The sequence below is a fragment of the Gasterosteus aculeatus genome, chromosome 9 (assembly GCF_964276395.1).
Source record: "Gasterosteus aculeatus chromosome 9, fGasAcu3.hap1.1, whole genome shotgun sequence".
NCBI classification, from domain to species: domain Eukaryota; kingdom Metazoa; phylum Chordata; class Actinopteri; order Perciformes; family Gasterosteidae; genus Gasterosteus; species Gasterosteus aculeatus.
Window position 1 is genome coordinate 6,458,034 of NC_135696.1, and position 13,935 is coordinate 6,471,968.

General features: G+C 43.4%; 2 protein-coding genes across 7 annotated transcripts; both read right to left on the reverse strand.

The window, feature by feature from the left end:
• Positions 1-615: 615 nt before the first annotated feature.
• On the reverse strand, positions 616-6,577 carry dcaf15 (DDB1 and CUL4 associated factor 15). 4 transcript variants are annotated; one of them, XR_013450641.1, is made up of 13 exons: positions 6,367-6,517; positions 5,646-5,743; positions 4,749-4,884; positions 4,489-4,595; positions 4,237-4,382; positions 3,990-4,151; positions 3,024-3,638; positions 2,837-2,928; positions 2,396-2,518; positions 2,010-2,092; positions 1,820-1,896; positions 1,619-1,734; positions 616-1,320 (listed from the first exon to the last, which is right to left on the reverse strand). XR_013450641.1 is itself a non-coding variant. In XM_040185810.2 (13 exons), the coding sequence occupies exons 1-13, from the start codon at positions 6,460-6,462 to the stop codon at positions 1,265-1,267; spliced, it is 1,935 nt and encodes a 644-aa protein (XP_040041744.1). In that variant the 5' UTR covers positions 6,463-6,577; the 3' UTR covers positions 616-1,264. The 4 variants fall into 4 exon arrangements, 2 of the variants coding, with proteins under 2 accessions (XP_040041744.1, XP_077936426.1); XR_013450640.1 differs by having other exon boundaries at positions 4,749-4,911; XM_040185810.2 differs by having other exon boundaries at positions 1,820-1,924; positions 6,367-6,577.
• Positions 6,578-6,740: 163 nt separating this feature from the next.
• On the reverse strand, positions 6,741-13,857 carry khsrp (KH-type splicing regulatory protein). 3 transcript variants are annotated; one of them, XM_040185805.2, is made up of 18 exons: positions 13,429-13,857; positions 12,008-12,113; positions 11,875-11,928; positions 11,755-11,791; positions 11,589-11,647; positions 11,430-11,501; positions 11,280-11,337; positions 10,353-10,500; positions 10,092-10,190; positions 9,851-10,003; positions 9,618-9,720; positions 9,163-9,287; positions 8,775-9,065; positions 8,559-8,659; positions 8,385-8,473; positions 8,032-8,244; positions 7,684-7,880; positions 6,741-7,576 (listed from the first exon to the last, which is right to left on the reverse strand). In XM_040185805.2, exons 1-18 carry the CDS (start codon positions 13,516-13,518, stop codon positions 7,568-7,570), a joined length of 2,004 nt encoding a protein of 667 aa, XP_040041739.2. In that variant the 5' UTR covers positions 13,519-13,857; the 3' UTR covers positions 6,741-7,567. The 3 variants fall into 3 exon arrangements, with proteins under 3 accessions (XP_040041739.2, XP_040041740.2, XP_040041741.2); XM_040185806.2 differs by having other exon boundaries at positions 13,211-13,434; XM_040185807.2 differs by lacking the exon at positions 13,429-13,857 and adding an exon at positions 13,073-13,292.
• Between the last annotated feature and the right edge of the window lie 78 nt (positions 13,858-13,935).

Consider the following 13,935-nt stretch of genomic DNA (forward strand, 5'->3'; position numbering starts at 1 on the left):
TTGTGATAATGGACATTTCTAGATGGATGCTTTCTCAAGAGTGCATGTTCAACCAGCAGCTTTTCACACGTCGTGAGCTTTTGTATCATCCACCATGATCCCACCAAAGAGTAAACATTGGTGTATTTATATGGTACAGGCAGACTATAAAATAAAGTGCTATGTTGCTATGATAAAACTATGTTCAAAACCTAAACCCTCTCGATATGATTCAGAAGACGTTTGTACTTTAACTTGTGATCAACGGTCGCAGCTTTAATCCTCACTAACTAAAAGGATGCAATGGCTGGCTCTAGACTTCGTTCCTATATAATTTTTTCTATTGAAATGTTTCTTTAAAAATAATTTAAATGCAAATATGTTTTAGCTGGTTTAGAGGTGTTAACACAACAAAGTCTCCGGCGTTGCAGTTTACATGGAGGTTTCAAACTTTAGAAAACCACTCCAAGAAAAATAAAAATAGGATACATTTTCTTCATACATTTGAGTAGCCTAGATCAAATAATCCAGTAATTCATGAAAAATAAAGCAAAAACTAGACTTTCCAGCATGCACATGAATTTATAGGGATTCAATCACAGACCGTTATCACAATCATTCAACAGACTCAAAAAAGGCATTTTGAAAGTTTTATTTTCACAAAATATCCCAATATAGCAGAGTCCTGTGTTGATGCCAGTAAACACCAAAAAGCCCCCCTTCACTTTCATGACAGGTTTTAAAAAAAGGGATCTTAAAGAGTCAAGTGAGCGGTACTGGATTCAGTTTCCCTCATTTTAAATACTGTAGTCTTGACCCAACACTGCCGGACTGAACGGATCCAAGCCAGGCGGGAAAAACAACTTCAGAAGCAGTGGAATCTGTTTTACGTACACATTACACATGCATACCCGCATACACACACACACTAATTGTCTGAATGAAGTCCCCTTGGTTAACATCACAGATGTGCAAATAGATATTGCATACGTTCACTTTGAGACGCACAGAAAAGAAACACTACAATAACAGAACAGCTTTATGTATGAAACCAAAAATAGTTAAAAACAAAATGCTTTGTTTGCCAACTCCCAGCACTTTTTCCTTTGGTGGTCGCAATAATGCACTACACACATTGTTTGGTTTCAATTTGACACGTGTTTGAGCTGCATATTAAGCCCACTTGCTAACCGCGTGGCGGAGCTGCATACGGACGGTGAGGCCATGTCGAAGTGCATCTGTGTGTGCGCCTTTTGTATCGGTGGCTCTGACGCGTCTTCTCTCTTCATAATACAATCCAGGTGCATCGGTCACTATCAGCCAGCACTTGCAAGGACGAGCCTACGGGTGAGAAGATAAGTGATGCAATTCAAATTAATACTTATCTACACACGCAAATCAAAAAAACAGTTTGTAAGACTGATGAAAGTTTCAACAGGTGCTCAAACGTTTGTCTTTGAAACAGGCAACCGAAGGTCTGACCACAAACCCAGTTATTCTTTCAGCAAGCAGAGAGAAGACGTCTCTATTGTTGCACCCTAAACTCACATTAAAATTGACGGGAAGAACGCGACAACATTTTGATCCAGTAGTCTGTCTGCATTGAAGGGACATAGATGTGTATGTGCATAGAACTCACCTTTGTGTAGGGCTTCGTTGGTCATGCGATTAATGTAGCGGGAGGTGCTCTCAGGCACCAACCACTTCATCACTGTGTTCACACAGGACTTCCTGTAGGAACTCCACACACTCCCGCTGACAAGAGATGAAGACTGTTTAACACAGGGAAAATAAAGGGAGCATAACAGAAACAGAAAGGTGTGTGTCAGCAGCTCCTCACCTGGTCTGACCTTTGACCTCTGTAAGGTCCCCTACCCCCACGGTGCAACATACGCCTGTGTTAAGGTTCCAGCTGACCTGCAGGTTGGAGTGATACGTGTTTGGCCTGTGAAATACAGCAGCAAAATGCGCATAAACTCCAGGAAAAAAATAGAGCTGGAAAAGAATTCGGGTTTATTTAGGACGAGTACCTGCAGTGCTCCTCCTCCGAGTTGGGGAAGGCCAGCAAAAGCAGACCAATGTTGATCATCACGGTGTTGGTTTCAGGACACACCTTATACACACACACACACACGTTAATATCATCCCGTGTTTTGTTAGATCAAAACAAGGTTCATTAGGCATGGGTCTCATTCTCGGCTACTATTGTCTTGTCTTTTTTCAAATATATCAAGCTAAGATTTTGAGTCCAGTCTTAATAGTTTGTGTACATTTCTGTAAAATAGTGTGAACGCAAAGACTGCATTGCAATCCCATTCATACTGGAGGAAAACTGTAGTTTCCGTATGGTTTTAAGTTATAAAACCATACTGAGTGTGAGTGCACAGTATTGTTTTTTGTGCGTGGGTGTACTGACCTCCAATATCACTACATCATAGTCGCTGAAGGAGCAGAACTGAGGGGCCCATGCAGCATCGCTCCTGATCACCTCATTGATAAGATACTCAAAGTCCAGAGTCAGCTGCTCCACACGCACACTCTGCAAGAGTAACACACCGGTTCAAATCAATCAAACTTTAAAAAGGTTTAGCATTAAGTTTTAACACAGAACACCTCAGTATTTACACACTTGTTAGATAGACGTCACCCCACCGTAGCTTTAAATAAATAGTTGTTTCCTGCTTCGAATAATGACTCAAACATTGTGATTGTGGACAACGAGTGTCTTTAACACTAATGCAGTGCTCTGAAATGAATGACTATTGATTTCAGTAACTGCGGAAAGAGTGAGGAAACCTGACAGATACGCCAATGTGTCTAAATCCACAGCCACAGATGTACAGACGTCCACACGCACCTGTCCATCGTGTGGCCCAGTGACCAGCTGCAGGCTCTGTCCTTTAAGGTCAGTGACTGTGAAAGGTAGCTGAACTTTATCGTCCTCATAACCTGGGGAGACAAACGGAGGAGAATGCCGCTCAGCAGCTTCCAACTGGAGGGTTATTTCTCCCCTTATTCAGTGCGTCCTCCCCTCGTTCCCTTACCTCCTTCACTGGCAGCGCTCTGCTCGGTTGCCCCTGGCCGTTGAAGTCGATAGTGCAGACATGAATAGTTGACATATCCAGGCTCGCTGGGGCCGGGTTCGTGGGATGAGGATGGGGTCTGAGGGGACGATGGGCAGGAGGAGGAGGAGGCAGGAGACATCACTTGTTCAGAGCACTGGGGCAAACTGGGGCTCCCAGCTGATGTTGAAGCCTGTGGTAAACTAGTCCGTCTCTCCTCATCCCTCCTCTCTCTACATTCCTCCTCCCCCCCTTTCCTCCTCTCTACATTCATCCCTTTGTCTCCTGGTGTTGGCGCCATCTCTTTTTCACTACCAACTGGTCTCCTTTCTGCCTGGCCGCCCTCTTCCTTGCCTCCTCCTCCCTGTGCACGTCTGAAGATGTCAGCTGCAAACTCCCGGGCTCGCACTGCTGCTTGTGACTGGCTTGGAGACGAGGGAATAGGAGCAGGTTTGCTTGATGCCTGCTGGCTTTCGGGAGATCCCAGAGGTAACGAGGAAGATGAAGCAGAGGAGTTGGAGGAAAAAGATGGGGACGCTTGACTTGACAGAGCTGCTTTCTTTGTGTAAAGGATCTGCGATGACTGACCCTGTTTACCTGTAAGAGACGTACAAACAAATGCTGAAATCTGGCTACACAATATCAGACTGAAAAAACTTACAAGCGTGGAAAAATAATGAAAATCAAGCACAATTTGTCATGTTCAACAGAATACAATGTCAGAACAATGTTTTCATGTACTTATTTAAGTCATAAAGAGACTACTACTAAACAAAGTCAATGTTTTTTTTCTACTGCTCTCTACGAACGGCGGAATTCCCCCCGATGGGCACAAAATCAAGTGTACCCCATAGTGAGCACACTCCCACCATCCGAATGAGAGCGCGTCGGAAATTGTAAATGTCGGTTTAATGCACGGCGTAGGAAATGTTTATTTGTGTCTGTTACCTGGGCAGAGTGAGATGCCGCAGGCCACCAGAGAGTAGCTAGTGTTCAATAGGATGACCTGATCCTTCTTCAGTTGGAAGGCTGGCTGGAAAGTGGGGAACGGGTACACCACCTGGTACCTGCTGTTGAGTACATAGCCGTGCTCGAGACACTGCCCACTCCCTGTGGCGGAAAAAAAAAGATGAAGTCAGACGAGTGAGACGGAGGCAGGGGGAACAGTTGCGTAGTCCATCCAGGGTGTGTTTACCGGTGCGTATGGTAGTGGCAGAAGGAACTGGACAGCAGAAAGAGCAAGGCTTCGGAGGTGGCATGGAAGCAATAGTGATGTAGATGTCTCTGTTGTTTTCATCACTCATCATTAGGTTCATCAGAACGGAGCTTGAAGTGCGTGTGCTGGAAGGTAGAATGACACATGCAAATATAGATTACTCACTTACCTTCACGTTGGGAAAACTCAAAACTTATTTATGGCTGTTACTTTGTGTTCATTATTCCTTACTTGAAGCCAAAGATAACAATTTTGGAGTGGTCATTTGGCCACTCACACACAGTCAAGTATAGGTCGCTGTAGATTTCCTCGCCCGCAAACAGACGTACATGATGGACCTAAAGAGATAAAGCATCAAAAAAAAAGTAACGATCAATTTAGTTCCCATATCATCCAGTTATACCTTACGGGAAGATATGGCATATTAGCCCATATGTGAATCTTTTGGATAGAGTACATTACAGTATTTATGACCATGTCTTTTCCTTTACCTGTTTTAGTCTACTGTGCAGGTTGAACTCCCACCAATAAAGATGGTAGGTGTAGAATGAGAAATCATCTTCTCCACAGTCTCTGGTGTAGGACAGAATGTAGCGGCCGCATTTGGTGAAGCCAAGAAAAACGTGTCTGGAACCAAAAACGTTTGTCACACCACTGTGACACACACACACACACCTCATCTTGAAGAATATTACACAGTCAATGCAAAGGACAATGGGGAAGCACCCGCCTACACCTCAGATTAGTAATGGCACTGATCGTGGCTGGAGTAGAGGATTGAAAGAGCAAGAATTAAACTAGAAAATGCATTTCCTGCTGAAAATGCGTTGGAATGCAAAATGCTGAAAGCTGAAATAAACTTCAGAAAATAGCTGAAAATACAGAAAGTTGAAGGGAATTTTAATACATTTGCTGAAAATACAGATATTACAAAAGCTGAAATTAATTTGAAATTGCTGAAAATACAGAAATGGGAGAAGCGGAAAGGAATTTCCACAGATTTGCTGAAAATAAAGAAATGAAACAACTATAGAAGAATGAATATCAAAATATTGATGAAAATACAGACATCATAAAAATTGAAATTAACTTCAATAGATTTGCTGAAAATACATAGTTGAGAAAAGCTTAAATAAATTACAAGAAATTGGTGGAAATACAGAAATAGAAGAATCTGAAATGGACTAAAAAATATTGGAATAAAAAATACTAAATGTATAATTTTTTTTTAATGACTCATCAACTATGACATCGAATGTCAACCCTTCAAATAAAGTACAGCTTTTCAATATGGAAAAGGCACCGGTTCTTCCCCAGTTTGACAGATAAGGAAAAGACAAGGGTGATTGAGGCAGAGGATCAAAGCCATTGAGTAAACAAACACTCACCCTGCTCTCAGGAACTCCTCGCTGACGATGTTCTTTAATGGGACACAAACTCGAGGTGGCAGCTTCCTGAACAGACGCTGAGAAAAATGCCCCGACAGCTGGCAAGAGTGGATTAAGAAGCAGACCGAAAAGTCAGCACTTGCACAGTGCAACGTTTAAGCATACACATGTGTTTAAGTCAATCCCTGTAGTGTTGCAACAGCCCCTTTATTTGGTGGTGAGGGTTGCGAATACAAACAAAAACACGAGAAATTGGGCTTCTTTTGCGGCCTTGCACGGCTAATAATTACACAACTATCGTGGAGTATTTCAAGAGGCTCGTGCACACATACAACACCCAAGTTTTCTGTAATGTAAAGATTGGCGTTACGTGAAAAACTATTGGAGGTACGAGCTGTGTCATACTGGAGAAGCGAACGCCGAAAGAGCTTTAACTTAACGTTAGCTAGCACGCTACCGTTGTTTACACGTACGGCTTGTCAAGACGCTCGTAAAACCCAAGAAGCAAATGGTGAGAAACACTGACAGGAGGTAGTGGGATAACCCAAGGTTTTCATACTTCATAGCATTGGCTAATTGGCCACCTGTCTGCAATCGTCGTTAACGTTAGCTTCCGGCTAGTTAGCAGCTAGCCACAGCATTTGAGGCTGACACCGAAGCTTTCTTGCTTCATTTACGAACCACTCTTTTCGTGCCACACGTTCTGCATATTCACGCTTACCTTCCCACGCATGAGAAGCTTAACGACATGGTCTTTGCGTTTTCTTTGAGCTTTCTGCTTGCCATCGTCCTTTTCTGATTTCGAGCTGGGCGCCATCTCCCCCCAGTTCAGTTGTCCCTCGGTGTAGTAAGGAGGCTCCTGATTGGTCGACGGTCTGAGAGAGTCCGCCCTCACTCGCCGGTGAACACGTCCATCAGAGCCAACACGTAAGGAAGAGAGGTGGCGACAAAGCGATCACGGTAGGTCCTTTTTATCAGACGTAAGTACAAAAAAAAAAAGTTACAAATCAGCTAAAACGCGTTGATCTGAGGCAATATGTATAAGATGGGGGAGAAGGGGCACCAACCACCATGTCACAAAAACGCAAGAATAGGTAATTTCAAGGTTTTATTTTAAGTATTTAAAAACAAGCAGTAAAAAATAACATCTAAAAGAAAAAAAACACATACAGTAACAGAAGCTATTTGAACAAAAGAAATTAAATTGAGGGCAGTCGAGAACACTCATTCATGCACACACAACAACCTTACATTCTGTAGGAGATTGTGCCTTTTTACAGCCAACTTACACACGTCACACATTTTTCTGTTCAGTAGCATACACTGTATACAGACAACGCCCTCTTCAAAAGGAAAATAATTACAATGAATAAAATTAAAATCCGAAATCATGACAGCAGGTAATTAAAAAAAAAAAAAGAAACACTCCTGCAACTTAAACACTGGGAATGCTTAAAAAAAATGAAGTTAAAAAATTACCAAGAACAAGGAAAAAAAAGACCACAAATTTGCTTTTTTTCTTACAAACAACTGAGTATATTCAAAATACTGCTAGACAATTTTTTAACCTCAGGAGATTGAAAAAAACACTTAAATGTGAGTCAGTGTTGATATGCCGTTGTGCTAGCTTGCAGGTTTGTCACTTTTGAGGAAAAACAAAAACAAAAAACAATTACACGGTGTGGGTGAGGTGAAGGGGCAAACCGAATAGTAACCAAAGTAGTTTAGTGCTTTGTTCAATGCATGGGCAAAATGTGTTCCCATTTCCTACAATTTGGAATTAAAAACAAAATAAGGATTGATTAGAAAATGTCTTGGTGGATGAGTAAACCATTGTTTTGTTGAAGCCAAAAACAATCTCGATAGAAAAAAACCGAGTCCAGAGAGCCGTCACAACCTTCCTGAAGGGCCAAGCCAATTGTTTACTGGGCCTGAAAGGACAGACAAAATGTAAATATTCTGTAAAGAAATGTGAAAATTGGCTAACGTTTTGCCAACTAGACCTTGGAAGACACTTTGTTAATTTCAGACACTGTACCTGTTGTCCCTGCTGTGAAGGACCTCCCTGTCCAGGGGCCTGACCAGGCTGTCCATAGTAGGCAGCCTGCTGTCTGTAGTACTCCGCCCAGGCAGCACTGTAGTCCTGCTGGCCTCCAGCTGCAGCGCCGCCTGCTGCCGCCGCCGCCGCCGCGGCTGCTGGACCCGGAGCAGCTCCAGCCCCTCCAGCTGGCTGGGCTGGAAAAAAAAAACCCCACAATGGACACAATTTGTGCTGGATGCAAACAGTCACATGCCGGTGTTCATCACAGTCAACAGACGCAAGGGTGACAGATGGGAGTTTTGTGCTACATTTGGTACGACTCATTCTGTGTCGGACCGCACGTACCCATGCCCATCTTCTTGTAGTACTCCTCCCAAGCTTTAGTGTAGTCCGGCTGGCCCCCAGAGGCCTGTGGTGCTTGGCCCTGATCCCCTGGAGCTGCTGGTGCCGCGGCTCCAGGACCCTGGGCTGCCATGGCTCCTCCTGGCTGTTGGCCATAATATTGTGCATAGTACGCCGCCCATGCTGCGTTTGGGTCGGCGGCTGCCGCTGCCTTACCTAGAGTGTCGGGGGGGGGGGGTGAGCAACGGCATCAAGTTGTGCACCTCAAACAATTCAAAGTGCATGACAGAAAGAAGGTGAGCATAGAAGGGATATTTGGAAAGAATGAAGTCAGTGCACAAAGTAACAGGACTCACTGGGGTCATGTTGACCTGGGGCTTGCCACTGCTGGTAGTTACTTCCCCAGCCCTGTGGACAGTACTGGGGGCCACCAGGCGAGGCCCCGCTGCATAGAAAGAAAGGACTGTTTAAACACAATTTGCTAATCCATCAGCCTCCCCTAAAAAAAGAGACGTTTGAGTTTTACTTACTGGGAACCACCACCAGGAGGCCCTGGATTGTAAGGGTTTGGATTATAAGGACCGATTGGCCCGCCTGGACCCGGCCCGCCGCCCACTGGACACAATGGAGCCTGGAAAGAGGAGAAAAACATTCAAACTACTTACTAATCAGTTGAGGGGAAGTTGCGTACTTGCAGCAGTTTCACAAATGACTCCATCTCTGCTCCTTGAGTCACTTGAGCGCACCTCAATCTTCTCTTCAATGAGCTGCTTTGCGTGGTCAATTTGTTGTGGTGACCCTCGGATGATGAACATTTTGAAGTTGGGGTCACCGTTTGGTGGTGGCTGACGAGATATCTCCACAAATGCACCAGTCTGTTGGTTGATGGACTTTACATTCTCTCCTCCTCTGCCAATGACAAGCCCACATTTGTGGGCAGGAATGGAGAAGGTCATCTCTCCTCCCGGAGGACCCCAGCTCCCCTGGCCTCTACCTCGTCCCCGCCCACCAGGGGACATCCCTCCACCTTGCGGTCCCTGTAGAAGAAACAGGCCGTATATTAGCTTTGACTGTTCCTAGCAAAGCACCAGCACAAAGAGAAAGATCAACACTTATAGAATTAAGAACACCTACCCCCTGCCCGCCCTCTTCTCGCGCACGGATGCTCTGCAGCAGGTCTGTGATGATTGACGCAGCATGCTGACACTGGTCTGGTGGACCCATAATATGGGCTATCTTTTCAGGCCCTGTACCATCATCTGTGAGTGATGACAAAAGGGCAGTTGAAACAAAAATAATGACCTAGTCAAAAATATGTCCGTTAGGCCAAATAGAGTACAAGAAAATATAAGTTCAGTTGGTAATTTGACAGATTCATATTTATGCAGATGCGATCTCCTGCAAAGATTGTTTCACGCCGTCCATAAATCCAAAGTACATTTACAACGTACTTTGTTTTTTGGATTCACTAGATAATATTTATCAACCCATGCGTCAACATAAACACAACTCTTAGCAGGCTAAAGGTGAGATCAGGAGTCAAATTAAATGTTCAATATAAGAAAATGGGGTGGAGTTTAATCCTTCACCTGGTTTAAACTGTATCTTCACACCAGCGTCGCTCTGGATCTTCTTGATCATTTCTCCACTTCGGCCAATTACAACTCCAACAGAGTGACGGGGAACAGCGATCTACAACATTTAAAAATTAAATTAAACATGCATTAACATATATTTACAGTCATTTAGTTATGTTAATGACATTAGATCTCTGCAGTGTTAAATACCCAAAAAGACATGACTAAATGAAACAACCACTTACATCAATGCCGCCACCACCATCTCCTCCTAAGCCGCCGCCTCCGCCGCCACCTCCTCCTCCTCCGCCTCCCATCCTTGACCCGTACTCACTCCGGTCTCCAAAGCCTGCATGATCCCGGTCTCGTAGAATCTCATTAACCATATCCTTTGCTTGCTAAAAGGGCAACAGAAGATAATCATTAGAAACGGTAACTTAAAACATCTCTTGCGAAGCCAAAAATAGCTTCACTGTGCTTAAGTACCTGCACTTTGTAGGGGTCTCCAATGATGCGTAGGGGTTTATCTATGTTGGGTGGCTGGGATCCATCTTGAATGAGAATCATTTTGACTCCAGCCCTCTCCTGAGATTTTGCAGGAGAATATTTCATTAAGCACACAGGGAAAATAAACCAACATGAACATGTCACACAATTTATTCTAGTTTTGATCCCCATAAATTATTCCCAGTATTTGTACAATAGAAGCAATTTTCAGTTTTATAAAAGGTGCCGTGTGATTCTCACCTGTAGCTGTTTGATGGTCTCTCCTCCTTTGCCTATGATGAGGCCGGCCTTGCCCGCGGGGATGATCATTTCCTGCATGGAACCTGACTGCCCATTAGGCGTCTCATGACCCCTTGAAACTATGTCATCAATGAGGGCCTTTGCTCTCCTGGAGAAAGATGAAAAAAAAAAATGAAAAAACGAGTGAGGAAACTGAAGGAGTGGGCTATCTATCAAAGAAACTCACGGCCTGTTCTATGAGGGACGTTAAAGTGATACACAAAAATAAAGTACAAACTGTCCTGTACAAGCGCTTGTTTTTGAATGTGGAGGGAATGAGTTCTTTGGCTGTCTAAGCTCTTTCAGCCAAGAAAGTTCATACAGGGTTTTTTTGCCACTTAAAAATAGACTAAAATACTAAAACACCAGACTAAAATGAAGTGAATGCAATCAGCAATTTTACAGTAAACAAACTATGAAAAATGTAATTACTTTTGATAAATTATGCATTTCGTACACATTTCTACAGATAAGACCAACATGTCCAGATTATTTGATAGAATGATCAGCATCAAAGGGGTTAAATCAGACAGTTCTGTTGAATATATGGGGAAGGATTTGCATCTCCCTTGAAAAAAAAAAAAGCTGAAAAATTAAACTTGTTTAAAGCTAAGAGAAGTTATTGATACTCATCAATAGGCTTTTTCCATTTAACAGGAACATCTGTGACCTGATGTGACCCACGCAGGCTGGTAACCAATATTGGGGAATGGTCATTAAAAAGGTATTCTGATTCAAGTTAAAAAGTTTAAGGTGATTATCTCGCTACTTTAACAAAAACATTGGCGACCTTTGTGAAGGAAAAACGCCCCAAAAACCATTGTCTTTGAGTAGGAGAGATGCATTGTCAACTGAGAAAAATGCATGATCAGAAAACCCAAAACTTACTGTATGGCATCTGGTGATCCAGTCAGAGAAACCGTTCTGTCTGGAAGGCCAGCGCTGTCTGTGAATGAAAGTGAAAAAATATTTATCAATGCAAGAAAAGTTACTTTTTTTTTTAACTTATCAACTTAGTAAATCTCACTCATCACTTACCGTGCGCAATCTGGACCTTGCAGCCAGAATCTTGCTGTATTTTGTTAATTTGTTCACCTCCTCTGCCTATGACTTTTGGAACAACAGCAAAGATTTTAGTTGGAACACATTACACAACGTCATGTCCATGGTGAAGGAAAACTATGTGCATGTACTTACTGAGACCGACCATGCCATCAGGCACCCTGAACTCTTCCGTCATCGTGGAGGGTCTGACACTGTAGACAAGTCAGGAAAAACAATGAAGGATTCAGTCAAGTTATATACAACAAACAAAAAATGGCCGAAAGTGTTAGAATACAGGATAGACCAACAGTGTCTATACCTTTGTTGGGACAGGGCTGCCAGCTGAGCTCCGATAGCTGTCAGAGAAAGAAATTGTAGTGAGCAATTGGAAACTGAACCGAGCAAGTGTGTAATAAGATCAATTAGTGATTTAACGTACACAAGGCAGAATCAATTTCACTCTGTGATGCTACCTTCTTGGCATCTGGTTCATCTGAAAACAAAAGAAAGGGTGAATCTACAATGTAGACTAAAAGATGCAGACTAACTGCCCCTTTGCACGGATTTGTCACCTGCTTCTTCCAGGGATCTTTTCTGTGCTGGGAATGGATAGTTCTCAGCTCCTCCACCGTTGTTGCTCACTGAAGAAACACCGTCTCCACCGATTTTAGCTGCAATCTAGAAAGACAAACACCAGATGAAGAATCGCCAACACATCCTGAAATTGTGAATATAAAGAATGCCATTTAAAGCAGCACTACGCATAAACGTCCTCACACGTGACACTATACGGTTATCTGGGTTTGGAGACTAAAACATGGGGACAGACGGGCTTTGCATCTGAACAGACTTACACATTTGACAGGAAGGAAGGACAGTGAGATGCATTGTGGGAAGTGTAGGATCAGGCCTTCTGGCTGCTCGATTATTACTACGGTGGAAAAGTTAGGGTACCCTTGTCTGTTTCGTATCCCTGTCGGTTTCGTCTCTTTAACCTCTAGGTTTGAAATCCGTACCGTAAGTGCCTAAACTAAAAATGATTTGCAACGTTTCCAATTTTTAACCGAAGTTAAAAACAGATCGAATAAAATTCGATAAAACATACCAAAAGAGGCTTCGCGGCACGCGGACACAATTGATACTTATTTAAAATTACCACTATAGAATCCTAATGTTGATATTTGATTATTGATATTTTCATGTAGCCTGCTAAATAATACATGTTACACTTTTCAGTGGGTGCTACTTGCTAATAGATGTGTTTGGGGATGTTCTGATTAATTGAACAAAATTGCTCGATAAATTAATCGATTAAATAATGCGTTCAACGCTGATCACTATTTGCAACCCTAACGAAAACCACGCACAGCCGAAAGGTAACGTTAACGTTAGCTTCACACCCTTACCGCGAAGCACATATCCGATGAGTAATGTTACCGAAATTTGAGTCACCGAATAACCTTTTAACCCAACATAATTTTGTCCAGCTAATGCTGGTTATCAATACAACGCAACGAGGCGGTCGAGCGATCTTAATTCCTAACAATCGTTCAGCAGTGATAACGTTGTTAATTGCTCAATTCTTCTAAAATGGCGTTTTACACATGGACGAGGCTGAAACTTCATGATCAGCTTACCGTTAACAACAATAACTAACCGAGCTAACTTAGCTCAAGCAGCTAACGTTAGTCCGTGTAACTTCACCAAAACGATCCCGGTGGCGACGAGTGGTTTCATTTCGTTAGCTAACGTAATAACATTAAAGAGTAACCTACGTTGTTGCCGCTGCTCAGTCCACCCCGCTAACATTTCAACTGACTAACGTTGCACAACCTGGCGACTGGAAGACAAATGAATGGCAAAGCTACTAGCTAGCTCGCTTGCTAGTTACCAGCAGCTAACGTCACGGGTAATTAAGCTAGCTGCGCTTTCCCACCAGCTAACCAACGTTAGCTCGCCGGCTGTATTCTCCGGTAGCGGAGCACTCGATTACCTGTCTGGCTCGTTGTACTGCATCAGCAAAAGCGTCGTTTTTCATCCCAGCGCCGACTCCGTTAGTCGGCAGACCGCCGTAATCAGACATGCTGCTCACAAGGGGCAAATAGACACAGGGGGCAGGCTGTGTAGCTTCGGCCGGGTCAAGCTGCGCAGAAGCGGGAAGGCTAAACGAGAGCGTACGGAGCCACCAATGTGCGTGTCGTGATAAAGCCTACCACGCCGGCAAACTTCCCTGCTTAAAATAGCCAATCAACGATTCTTTCAACCCCCGCGTCCTCCTTCTTCTTCCTCATTCTTTTAGGTGTTGATGCCCAACCTTTTATAGCGCAGATACCGCCACCTCCCGGGCTGCCGGGGGAGTGTAGGTCAGACACGCTCCAGGAAAAGGCCTTGAAGGCCATTTTCAGTTCTTAATTGCCTACTTGAATCAAGCCAGTTTGCATTTACACCCAATTTTTTATTATTAATTATTACATTAATTATATTTTATCAAATACTGGGA

Excerpts from the sequence above, each read along its gene's own strand:
- dcaf15 (XM_078080300.1), bottom strand. The coding sequence starts at position 6,462 with ATGGCGCCCAGCTCGAAATCAGAAAAGGACGATGGCAAGCAGAAAGCT. Across the intron at positions 2,093-2,395 it reads ATGATGTAGTGATATTGGAG|GTGTGTCCTGAAACCAACAC; the intron begins GTCAGTACACCC and ends TGTGTGTATAAG. Across the intron at positions 1,735-1,819 it reads GAGGTCAAAGGTCAGACCAG|CGGGAGTGTGTGGAGTTCCT; the intron begins GTGAGGAGCTGC and ends ATCTCTTGTCAG.
- khsrp (XM_040185805.2), bottom strand. The coding sequence starts at position 13,518 with ATGTCTGATTACGGCGGTCTGCCGACTAACGGAGTCGGCGCTGGGATG. Across the intron at positions 11,929-12,007 it reads AAGATCCCTGGAAGAAGCAG|ATGAACCAGATGCCAAGAAG; the intron begins GTGACAAATCCG and ends TTTTGTTTTCAG. Across the intron at positions 8,474-8,558 it reads CCTCCTGGTGGTGGTTCCCA|CGGGGCCTCGCCTGGTGGCC; the intron begins GTAAGTAAAACT and ends CTTTCTATGCAG.